The 13,151-nt window shown below is 31.9% G+C and overlaps 2 protein-coding genes across 2 annotated transcripts; one reads left to right on the forward strand and one right to left on the reverse strand.

The window, feature by feature from the left end:
- Positions 1–1,006: 1,006 nt before the first annotated feature.
- Positions 1,007–2,011, forward strand: LOC127747588 (uncharacterized). Its single transcript, XM_052261645.1, has 2 exons — positions 1,007–1,436; positions 1,527–2,011. The coding sequence occupies exons 1-2, from the start codon at positions 1,007–1,009 to the stop codon at positions 2,009–2,011; spliced, it is 915 nt and encodes a 304-aa protein (XP_052117605.1).
- Positions 2,012–2,794: 783 nt separating this feature from the next.
- LOC107488335 (uncharacterized) lies at positions 2,795–3,304 on the reverse strand. The gene is made up of 2 exons (XM_016109065.1): positions 3,110–3,304; positions 2,795–3,025 (listed from the first exon to the last, which is right to left on the reverse strand). The coding sequence occupies exons 1-2, from the start codon at positions 3,302–3,304 to the stop codon at positions 2,795–2,797; spliced, it is 426 nt and encodes a 141-aa protein (XP_015964551.1).
- Between the last annotated feature and the right edge of the window lie 9,847 nt (positions 3,305–13,151).

Genomic DNA, 13,151 nt, shown 5'->3' on the forward strand with positions numbered 1-13,151 from the left:
GCAACGCCTGTCAACACCATTGACATTCCGAACCCTCAAATTAATCCGACTCCTCCTAGTAATCCAACACCTCCAACTATGCTAGAATCTGTCACGAATCCAAAACCTCCAAGTGAGGAGAAGCCTCTTCCCAATCCAAATGATCAATCACAGGCAAAGCCTGCTACTTATCAAAAGCCAAAACCTCCCACTAATCCACAGCCGAAGCCTCCTACTAATCAATTTGCAAAGCCTCTTACTAATCCACAGCTGAAGCCTCCTACTAATCAAAAGCCAAAGCCTCCTACCAATTCAAAGTCGAATCCTCCTACGAAGCCTATTCTCCCTAAAAGTGTGTCAACAGCAACATCCAACTCCACACTAAAATCCACCTTGAAGAAGAAAAAGACAACAACCACCCCTAATTTTAGGCCTTGTACGAGGAGTGTTGCTAAAGGAAAGGCGGTGTTGAAAGCACGACAGGAGGGAGGTGATGCACTATCGTCTGATTCATATGATAATGACGAAGATAGTTTGTATGAGCCAAGGATCGAAGATAGTTCTTCGTCTGATGATGATGATTATGATAATGATGTTTGTAAGGCTAAGACTATTAAGGAAGACATCAAATTTAAACATTCTCCTGCTGCTGCGTTTGCTAAGGATAAAGAGCAAGTTATGAGTGAGGATGATACATTTGTTGAGGAGGTCTCTGATGGGGATGTGGACCTAGACTTTATGGGTGGAACTGGGGATGATGCATATAATGCATATGATCCAGGGGCTGACTCAGACGGGGAAAATTCATGGCATTCTAAAGAAATGAAAACTCCCCCCAATTTATGGTATGTGGTTTTGTACACAGGGTTTGTTGCCGGCAATGGAAGAGGTGATGCCCCGTGTTCATCACCGCTTTTGTGTTTGGCACTTGTGGCAGAATTTTAACAAGCAATGGAAGGATTTACAACTAAGATCCTTGCTGTGGGAGTGTGCACGAGCCACCACGTATCAAGAGTTCAGAGATAATATGAACAAGATCAAGATTATCAACGAGGATGCATGGGCGTATCTATCAAAGTGGGGAAGAGAACACTGGACCAGGAGTCAATTCAGTCACAGGCCTAAATTGGATAGCATATGTAATAATGCGTGCGAGGTATTCAACTCAAAAATTAAAGAGGCCAGGGCCAAGCCAATCATTACTTTGCTTGAAGGTGTGAGAATGTTTGTCATGAGAACAATAGCTAATAACAAGGTAAAATTAGCTAATCATGTGGGTAAGTTACCGCCAGTAATTCACAGTCATCTGGAGAAAGTGAGAAAAGAGTCAAAACATTGGCACCCAATATGGACAGGTGATACTGGTTATGAGAAATTTGAGGTACACGGTTACCCAGCCAACCATGTTGTTGATCTAGGAAAATACCTATGCACATGTCAATTTTGGATGCTGACAGGTGGATTTTATTTTGTCCAATGTAACATTCATTCATATATTACTATCTAACACTAAGTACTAAATTGATTCATTCCTGTTTCGGATGTAGGAATACCCTGTGTGCATGCATGTGCTGCACTAGCTAGGGTGAACAAGAATCCAGAGGATTTTTGCCACAAACTAGTTACTATGGACTCATATAGGGAGACATATCAGCATCATATTAATCCCATTCCTGGGCAGACTTTCTGGGAGGTTTCAGAATCTCTTAAGCCCCAACCTCCAAAGATTAAGAGGGGGCCAGGTAAGTTACAACAAAAAAGGCGGATAGGCACAGATGAAGCTAAGGGTGGCTCAAAGAAATCCAAACCCACTTCCACCAAGGACAACACAAACCTAAAGAGGCAGCTTGCACCATTCACATGCAGCTACTGTGGGAAAAAAGGACACACAAAGAGGGGTTGTAAAAAGAAAAAACTAGCAGATGTTGCTGCAAAAGCCAAAGCTGCTGCTGCTGCACAAGCAAAAGCTGCCGCTAAGAATACAGCTAGAGCTGAAACTAATGTTGTTGAAGATGGATCCGAATGCCACTGATGATGCCAATGTTAGTAAAGATGCTCCGGCTGATGATGGTGACACTAATGTCCAACCAGTTGAAGTTGAGCTTTCTCAACCAATTTACTCTGAACCAGAGGAGTCTTAGCAGGTAATCAACTTATTTTTCATCTAATGACAACTTGTAAATTGTTTAGTGTTATGTAATTATAACCGCACCATCTGATATACTACAATTCTTGTAGGCTACTGAAGTTTGTACCATCACTAAGTCAAGACCGGATAAGCTCCCACCAAAGAGAAAGTCATCTGTCTCACCAATTTCTGCCCATGAGCCAGTGAATCCCATGCAAGGTGCTAGCTCAGGAACAGCTGCAAGACTTGGCAGTATCCTCAAGTTCATTCCCACTCCGGGATTCAAGGCACCAAGGAAGAAAAATTGAAGACTCTTGCTTGTTATATTGGGATGTATTTTGTATAAGACAATTTGAAAGTAATTTTGTATAGCAATACCATGCTTGTTTGGTTAGGATTACTTTGTTACCAGACATATGCTTATGTTTATTTTGTTAGCAACACCTTCTTATGGCTTTGTAAGGCAGTCAAAACTTATGAATCATGACTTTGTTATGTTAAAATGATTAATATATTTTGCTATTGCTATATTTTGCTATTGCTATATATCCAGATTTTCTTTAGTGGTACAAAAATAGTTAGTATCTCCAACAGGTTGGCTAACACAGTTACATGTTGAACAACTTTTTTTCATTCATGCAAATATTACACATATGAACTCAATCGCATCATTACTCAACATTGAGATCAAAGTTTGCAAAATACCACTAGTAAGAACAACAGCATTACAAAAACAACCACAAACAATAATTTGATCATAAACTTTTGACTCCTAACATCCGATTCTAATTTTTCCAGCCTCCAACCTTCTGTCATCTTCTGCTCTTCATTATAGTTAAGACTTTCTAATTTTGCAGGGACAGCCTCTTGCCCAACATCTGCCCAAACAAACAAACCACACCATCTTTTACCAATTGTCTGCAGTCAACGAATGTTTCAATAACCAAATTAGAAGTTGGAGAAGGAATGAAAAATCAGGAAAAATCAACAATTACAGCTAACATTATAATTTGGGCATCCAAAAAAGGGCTTATTTGGGTTGGAATGTGTCCCAGACCACCGGAGCACAGGTCGGCAGCCGCAACCACACCATTCTGGTACACGCGTAGCCCTACTACGATTTTGGGTCTTCGCCCTGTATCCATTGCTTGTTGACCGTATCGAGCTCCCACTGGCTTGCCCTTCACCTCCAAACATTGCTTCAGAGCTTCAATGGTGGTCCAGAATTATATTACGAAGGAGAGAAGAAGAGATACTAGTTATAATAATGATTCTTAGGTTTTAGGGTTTTATTGGGACCAGGGACCATATTGGGTACAAAATTCAGATTTGCCACATCAGCTAGCCATTGCTGGCTCCAGCATGGCATTGGTGGTGCCAGATCACCCCTCCGTTTGCTGACTTGGTGCCGGAAAGGGTTGCAGGGCAACTATGGGTCCCGGAGCAAAATGTCAGGGATGCTTTTAGTGAATTTTGAAAGTCAGGGACAAGTATGGGTAACTCGCCCAATCTCAGGGACCACTTTGGGGTTTTAGTCCACATTCATTTCAAGATGTACCGTCTCTTTATTTATTAATATATAATAAGAATGTAGTAGATAGTTGGTTGTTTGATACATGTAACTTTATACATTCGACAAGTGGATGCTTCCATTACTTGACAGGTGATTTTGTTGTTTGGGAGCAGAATTTGTGAATAAAGAAAAATGGACAGAATTTTGATTCAAATTGAATAAAGAAGAATTGTTAATAAAATATTAAAAAATCTAAATATCTACTGATTAAAAAACTATGAACAGAAGAATTGGCAGGATTTTGATTCAAATCTATTAATATATAATAAGAATGTAGTGGATAGTTGGTTGTTTGACACGTGTAGCTTTATACACTCGACAAGTGGATGCTTTCATTGCTTGACAGGTGGTTTTGTTGTTAGGGAGCAAAATTTGTGAATAAAAAAAATGGGCGGAATTTTGATTCAAATTGAATAAAGAAGAATTGTTAATAAAATATTAAAAAATCTAAATATCTACTAATTAAAGAACTATGAACAGAAGAATTGGCGGGATTTTGATTCAAATTGAAATTCAAAATTATTGTTACAGTTGTCTTCATATATGTGTTTGTTAAACAGTGAAGAAAGAAAAGGGAAGAAGAAAAAAAAGAAAGAAAACGATGGTGAAGCAAGACTGTCCACGTCGCAGAGAAGAAGAAAACGATGGTGGAGAAGGAAAGGACGACGGAAGGAGAAGAGGATGGCGATGACAGCAACGGTCACAGAGAAGAAAGCTAAATCGACCGAGAAAAGAAGAGGAATGAGGCGACGACAGTGATAGAGTCCACTGTCGCTGTTGGATATGCATAGTTGCGTCCTTCGTAGGATGGTGTCGCAACCATTTCTTCGCCAGTGGGTGCTGCGTGCGAATGAAGGATGGTTAGTTCTCTCGTTCGGACATACTTTATTTTGTTGTTTGATTGGTTGAAAATGCTAATCGAAATTGAATATGCCTTTTCGTGTTAATATCCTCAGAATGGCGTGCTACACTTGAAGAAGAGAGACTACGGGTTGCTGGCAGCACTGCTGGAGGCGGTGCTCCTGCTACAGTCATGGCGATTAAGGATAGTATGGCCATGGGATGATAAAGTCAGTTCAGCATGAACATAAAAAGAGGTGTTCAATTTGTTAGTTTTTTTTCTTTTTTATTTTTTTGAGTTCTTGATTTTGCTTTTGTGAATTGTGCAATTGATTGATTTTTATGATTACACCTTTTGTTTGGTTTATTGTAATGATTTAAAGTATGCGTATTGAGTTTCAGCGAATTTTTCCAAAAAGAAAAGAAATTCATTGGAAAGAGGGGAGAGGAAAAAAATGGAAGAAGAAAAGTAGTAGAAGGAGACGCGAATCAGAGAACGCGGGGGAAGAGGGAGCTCCTCTGCTGCCACAACGGCCTGCTATTTGCCATGGTCATCGCCGGATAGAAAACCCTAAAGAGTTAAGTATTTCATCTTCACACCAGTGGATTTTAGAATTTACGTATCACATTTATGCTTTTGATTTTTATTTTTGAAGTGTTTTTACCACTTCAAGAATGTTGAAATGCTTTTCGTGGGTGCCATCTCTACTACCGTTTTCATCTAGGTTCTCTATGTTGGAAAAGTTTACTATTCTCAATTCCTGTCTCTTGATTATTGTGTTGGATTGTGATTACAACTTTTCCTATCTCTTGATTTATTTTTAGCACTATGTAGGAAAATGAAATAATGAACACCAAAATTTTTTTAATGGGTTTATGATGATTTGAGTTACATCTCAAATAGGTGTTGTTATTTTCGAATGGTTTCAGAGTTGGAAAAGGGACTCAAGGCCTGTTTGCTATGATATCAGTCTTTAATAAATTAATCTTCAATTGGATATGAGTGTTCGATCTACTGTGGTACTATGTAATGCTTTGAATTGACATATATATAGTGAAAATAAAATTTTGATTGAATCATAGTAAAAGAGCTTTGGTTCTGAGAATGTTAAATATTATTAACGGAGGAGGAACCAATGGAAAAGAGTAGGAAAAAATCATTTGTATATATTCAGTTTCATTATATGTTATCCCAATGATAAGGATGCTGAAGTTGCTGGCAGCGCTGCTGGAGGCAGTGCTCCTGCTGCAGTCATAATGGTTAAGGATAGTATGGCCATGGGATGATAAAGTCAGTTCTGCATGAACATAAAAAGAGGTGTTGAATTTGTTAGTTTTTTCTCCTTTTTTTGAGTTCTTGATTTTGCTTTTGTGAATTGTGCAATTGATTGATTTTTGTGATTGCACATTTGTGTTTGGTTAAGGAAAAAAAGGATCAAATAATTTTTTTTATCCTATCTATGATTTCAGTTAAGGCATTCTTATTTGTTACTCTGTTTAAACAATTTTAAATTTTTGTTATTCAGCTAATTTCTTCATGTTTCTATCATGAATAAAATGATACCAAAATCGTGTTTCTATTTTATATGTGTTGTGGTTCTTGATTAATCTGAATTTTGTTGGGTTTTGTTATTGTGCTACTGTTTGTGCTGATGTAGACTTAAATATTTATGGTCTTCCAACTCTATTTATATTGTAAAAAAAGCTCAATTAGTTACACGTTTTAAGGATTTAAGAAGAGGTGAAAGTTCAACATAAATAATCTTTTGCTTTTAGAAATGTGCATATGCAAAAGAAAAAAAGAAAAAGAAAAATAAAAAACATTAACACATCAAATATAGAAGAAAATAAAAGAAAAAGAAAAAATAAAAAAACTAACAAAAGAATACAAAAAGTGAAAAATTTAAACAAAGTATATATATATTTTTCACTTTTATCATTGTAAATAAAAATATTATTTTTTAGCTATGCTAAAAATATTAATTGATAATACTCAAACATAATTTAAATTCTATAAGATGGTTGGTTCATAAAAATTATATTCTTTGAGAGGTTATGTGTGCAAGTTGGTTGAAGTTAGTATTATGCATGATTATGTTTGCGAAATATTAATCATAAATGATTGTAAATTTTCTCATTTATATTTTTTTGTTGTTGGATAAAAATTATAAATAATTTGTTCATTAATTTTTTTCGTCTGTTTGTTATTAGGAGTAGAAAAGATGTAAGTTAAAAAATATTCATCGAATTAAATATCAATATAAAAAAAAAGATTGAAAAAATGTTTTTCTATACTAAATAAATTAATTTTTTTCAATAAATATATATGTTAATGTTTTTATATACAAATTATACATAAATATAGTAAAGTAAATTGAGTACAAGATTTGTGTATAACACAAACCATACATGAGGGGTCTAATAATATAATGAAATGTTACTTATATTAGTTGGTATTTGTATATTGTACAATTATAATATAAACCATTTTTATTAAAATTTTAAATTTTTTTAAATTGTATAATAGTAACAGAATGTAGCAAGATTTATTTAAATATAAATTTTGATATTTAAGTAAAATTCACTAATATGAACCAGAAAAATAATAAAATTATTTTGGCCTCTAGAAATAGAAGATGGAATAACCTTACAAATTATACAATAAACTTTTAATTTTTTATACATCAAATTTTTTTCAAATTAAAAGTAATAATTATTATTATTAATAAATAAGTATCAATAAATTTTTCTAATAGAATAATATTTAACCCGGGCATAGTCCAAATTTTACACTAATTTTATTTTTAAATCCAACAAACACTACAACTGGATCGGCAAAGTTCTAGAAAAATGGTCTAAATCATTTGAAAGTTTTTTAAATAGTTGTATCAATTATTGATAAGTAATTAATGAAGTGTTATTATTATTTATGATGAATTTAAACCTCTTCTACTCTCACTTTTGAGCAAACTAAGCACAATTCATTTATTATTATAGAAATTTTTTTTAACGTATCTGAAAATAATGTAAACAATTATAATATCCAGAGTTACAATTATTCAAAATATATATTTAATTTAATGTGCTAAAATGACTACTTTTAAATCTTTTAGATTTATTTAAAAAATAATGTATTCAAATAATTATTTTGTTTAGATATATTTACTTTTTTTAAAAATTAAATAGATACCTATTTTAATAAAAAAGATATCAAATATTAAATAAAGTAAATACCTATTTATAAAGAAAGAAAAAGAATTACTCACTATTATCACTGGATGTCTATATTATTTATTTTAAAGTAGATATTTATTTTAAAAAATAAGTATTATTAAATATCAAATAAATTTTAGACAAAAAAATTTAAAGATAAAAACGTATAACTAGGTAAAATAAAAAAATTTTAGGTATGAAAATAAAATTAATCAGAGATAGAAGTTGACTATATTAATGTAAAAAAATGTTATTATGTGAGGCATGAAGTAATATCCAGAGTTTAAATTTTTATATAGTTTATTAAAATGTAGTTGTTAACTACTTAAAAAGTACCTTAAAGATTGGTTTTAAACATAAGATCTTTAGTGATATGTTTCATGTCAGTTGACAAGTCGTAAATTGTAGGATATGCAAACCATTTTTTCTGATTACATATAGAAAAATTGAAAGTAAAGTTGCACATATAATCTATATACGTAAATTTATTAGTTTATAATTTCTAAAAAATTCTAATAATTTAATAATAGTTTTCTTTAAAATATTTAATAATTTAATTAAAAACAAACACAAAAATGAATATTCAAAATATTTTTATTTTTTATGGATAAAGTTTTTTTATTTATAGTTATTATTTCTACCCTCTTAAACATTAGGATTTACCTCAACAATATCACATATAAAAGATACATAATAATAATGTTGATTTACAACTACAGTAGTATTACTTGGCCTGTTAAATATAGTCTATAGTTCCATTATCACTTAATTTAATTGTAAATCAATAAGTGCGTTGAAGATTGGTTGTTAATGGAAAAGTATAAGGAACCAAAAGTTTATCAGCCAAAAATTAAACAATATTACATTAATTTATATCAATAATTAATTAATTTTAAATTTTTTAAATTTAAAATTTAAAAAATTTTAAATTGATTAAGTAAACCTAATTAAAACCTATAAAAATCTTCCTCTTTTTTCTCATATTAACATATCCACTTTTAACAATCACAAATTCGAAAAATATATAAAAGAACATCCATTTAATATGAAAAAGAAACATTCTAATACTTAGTAAAAGAAACATCTATATATATTAACTCGTAGAAATTTTAAATTCATCCAAAAATATTTGACGGGATTTTGACTGATATACTTTTAGTTTTCTAACTTTAATCGTTGTTAATATAACAACTTTAGTGATCTATTCCATTGTCAGTTGACAAGACTTAAATTGTAAAATATACAATCTATTTTTTCTTATTACATATAGAAAAATTGAAGGTAAAGTTGCACGTATATATCTCCACGCATAAATTTATTAGTTGATAATTTATAGAAAAATATAATTCAACGATATTTTAATTTAATTTTTTTAATTATAAGTTGAGAAGATCTATTTGAAATTTTTTTTATTAGATATACAAAATCAATTATAATTTTTAAAATTTTAAAAATTTAATTAAAAATTCAATAAATTTATAAAGACTGATAAAAGAATTATATCTATAAAATAATAATAAAAAAATATTAATTTAGAATTTAGGATTTATGATTTAGAGTTTAGAATTTAAGGTTTAGGGTTTAGTTTATAAAATTTAGGATTTAGGGTTTAGTGTATAGAATTTAGAGTTTAAGATTTATCAATGGATATCTATATTATTTATTCTAAAGTTGATACTTATTTTAAAAAATATTATTAAATATCAAATAAATTTTAGACAAAAAAAGTTTAAAGATAAAAATGTAGAGGTAGGTAAAATAAAGTATTTTTAGATATGAAAATAAAATTAATCAGAGATAGAAGTTGACTATATTAATGTAAAAAAATGTTATTATGTGAGGCATGAAGTAATATCCAGAGTTTAAATTTTTAAATTATATATATAATTTACCTCAGCAATATCACATATAAAAGATACACAATAACAGTGTTAATCTACAACTACAGTAATACTAGTTGGCCTATTAAATATAGTATAGTTCCGTTGTAACAACATGTAGTTGTTAGCTACCTAAAAAGTACCTTGAAGATTGGTTTTAAACATAAGATGTTTAGTGATATGTTTCATATCAGTTGAGAAGCCATAAATTACAGAATATGCAAACTATTTTTTAAAATTACATATAGAAAATTGAAGGTAAAGTTGCACATATATATCTATATATACGTAAATTTATTAGTTTATAATGTCAAGCAGAAGGAATATACGAATCTCTGTATACTCTCTGTATAATTATTGATCTGTATATTATAATTTTCCATATATATATATATATATATATATAATTTACCTCAACAATATCACATACAAAAGATATATAATAACAGTGTTAATTTACACTACAGTAATACTAGCTGGCCTATTAAATATAGTCTATAGTTCCATTATAACAAATTGTAATTATTAGCTACCTAAAAAGTACCTTGAAGATTGGTTTGAAATATAAGATCTTTAGTGATATATTTCATGTCAATTGACAAACCTTAAATTGCCGGATATGCAATCTATTTTTTTTTTATTACATATAGAAAAATTGAAGGTAAAGTTACACATATATATCTACGCTTTTTAATTTACATATTGCACTGGTGGTGATGTATGACAAGGGTATGGGGGTGGATGGTGTGTAACCAGGTTGTGGTGTCAGGGGGACAGGGATTCGGACCCTCCGAGTTTAATGCACAAAACGCACGGTCCGAGTCCAGTGTATGGGGCTGATGATGGTGACGGACTCGGACCCTCCGAGATGGCGCGCTTTACGGACCGTCCGATTTTGGTTTGAGTAGTCGCACGGTCCGAGTCCATTGCGGGAATGGACACGCGGCGCTTCCCCGTTGAGTCCCTAATCGGTGCCCCTCATAAACGCAGAAAGAGAAACCCTGCTCCCTCACCATCCGAATCCACACTTCACTCCCACTAACCTTTCTCCCTCACAGCCTTCTTCTTCATTTCTCTGAACTTTGCATGGTGGAGGAGCAACATTAATGGGGAAAAAATCTAAAATTAAAGATGTTGATCGATCTGAGCTTCATATTATTCACTATCTCAGTGATCCTGATTATGTAAGTATTTTTTGAAATTTTTTTGAATTTTTTAATTTTTTTTATAGTTATAATTATTAAAATATAAAATTTTAATATTATGATTGTTGTTAGATACACAGTTGAAGAATATAAATAGAATGATTATGACTAATTTATTAGTATTAGTTAGATTATTTTAAAATATTTTGAACAGATTAATAATTATATTTATGATGATTAAAATTTTTTTTATGATTATATTGTTGTTAGACATGCATTTGAAAAACATAAATGGAATGAGTATGACTTATTTTTCATTGTTTGTTAGATTTGTTTAAAATTATTTTACAGATTAATAATTATATAAATCATGATTAGAAAATTTGTTATGATTATGTAGTTGTTAGAGATATGTAGTTGAAGAATATGAATAGAATGGTTATGACTAATTTTTAAATATTTGTTAGGTTCTATTTAAATATTTTTTTACAGATTATTAATTATATATATAATGATAAGAAAATTTGTTATGGTTATGTTGTTGTTGTTCTTTAGTTTTGTGTTTTTGGCTGTAGTAGTAAGTAGTACATAATGTAAATTTTTAATAAATTTATTTAATTGTAGTATAATTATTATTTGTAAGCCAATGTTATTTAAATGTGTTTTTAAGAAATTAAGTGTAACTGTTATCGATTTTGGTTAGATGTTATTATTATTGTGGTAAAGTGTTAATGCTGAGTTGATTAGAAAGGTTTTTTTAATTAAGCCATGTTAGATATTTCTTTATGAGAAAATTTAAATAATTTTAATTGTAGTAATTATTATTAGCAAGTTAATTATTAGCGTTGTTAGAATATGAATGATGGCATATACAGATTTATTAATATTTTGTATTGCAGGGGAAAAATTTTTTAACAAAAGAGTAATTAATTAACGTTCGATATTATTGTGGATGTTGTAAATATTGTTGAGATTTATGATTAGGAATATATGTATTTGTAATGAGTTTCATTAGCAGTTATGAATACTTTTGAGGATTAACTAGTTAAATTTAGAAGTTACGAGAATTAGTTGTATAAGGATTCAGTCAATAAATTTATGATGGTAAGTTAGCAATTCTTAATAATTTGATTAGTAATTTGTTATGTTTTTTTTGTAGAAATCAAGAATGTTGACATGTAACCATCCACTTCCTCCGGATCGGTACAACGAAAGGGTGGAGGATCATCTGCGAATTACCGGGTTCTATCATGCATCTCAGATTGGGATAGTGCAGTGTCAGAAAGCATTGGTAAATGCTCTAATTGAACGTTGGCACCCAGAGACACATACGTTCCACCTTCCCATTGGTGAATGTGCTGTGACACTTGAAGATGTAGCTATGATTCTTGGTCTTCCCACAGATGGTCTTCCGGTCACAGGGATGACAATGAGCAGTTTTGAAGCGTTGGAGGCGGAGTGTTTGCTTCAATTTGGAGTTGCACCGCGTATGTCTGACTGTAGATCTAGTTGCATAAAACTTACCTGGCTGCGTGATTTAAAAGAAAATTTACAGTTGATTGATGATATCAGTATACAGAGGTATGTGAGGTGCCATATTATGTTGTTGATCGGGACGATCTTGTTTGGGGATAAGTCTAGGGAAGGAGTGCATTGGAAATTTCTACCCTTGCTACGTGATTTTGGTAGTATTGGTCAGTATAGTTGGGGAGCGGGATGCCTGGCACATCTCTACAGGGCATTATGCCGGGCATCCCGTTTTAACTGCAAGGAAATAGATGGTCCACTAACACTTCTACTCTGTTGGGCTTGGATCAGGCTGCCATACCTATCGCCGCTACCTAGGGAACCTCGAAGTTTTCCACTAGCAAACAGGTAATAATTTGTTAGAATGTACCCGTATCTTGATATTTATGATTCATTTAATGGTAGTTGAGGTAATTCAATATATCATAATAGGTGGCGGAACTGGGAGCGTGGTGACCGACGATTTAGATATATGAAGTTAGCTCACTTTAGGAAGTCATTTGATGAACTTCAGGAAGGGCAGGTATGTTTCAATGAAAGTAGTATTAGTTTTATGTTTAGGGTCTGAGACATAATTATACAGCATTGTTATTGTAATTGGCTTTGTGGACTGTTATGTTGAGGTTCCTTTATTTTTTCCAGTTTGTTTGGGTTGCTTATGCTGTGGATCGGGTGGATCCGAACATCATTCCTCCTGAAATCTACATGCAGTCGGTGGTTTGGAGTGCTACAGTTCCGTTGGTATCATTTGAATGTATCGAGTGGCATGCTACCGATAGGTTTAGGCGACAGTTTGGTTTTGTTCAGGGACTACCTAGTCAGGAGCGGAATCTAGAGAAGGCGCATGGAGAAACCCTGAAGGGTCC

The sequence above is a fragment of the Arachis duranensis genome, chromosome 5 (genome assembly GCF_000817695.3).
Source record: "Arachis duranensis cultivar V14167 chromosome 5, aradu.V14167.gnm2.J7QH, whole genome shotgun sequence".
NCBI lineage: Eukaryota > Viridiplantae > Streptophyta > Magnoliopsida > Fabales > Fabaceae > Arachis > Arachis duranensis.

Coding starts and splice junctions, on each gene's coding strand:
- LOC107488335 (XM_016109065.1), bottom strand. CDS start 3,304: ATGTTTGGAGGTGAAGGGCAAGCCAGTGGGAGCTCGATACGGTCAACA. Junction 3,026..3,109: donor TTGGATGCCCAAATTATAAT/GTTAGCTGTAAT, acceptor CGTTGACTGCAG/ACAATTGGTAAAAGATGGTG.
- LOC127747588 (XM_052261645.1), top strand. CDS start 1,007: ATGAACAAGATCAAGATTATCAACGAGGATGCATGGGCGTATCTATCA. Junction 1,437..1,526: donor TCAATTTTGGATGCTGACAG/GTGGATTTTATT, acceptor TTTCGGATGTAG/GAATACCCTGTGTGCATGCA.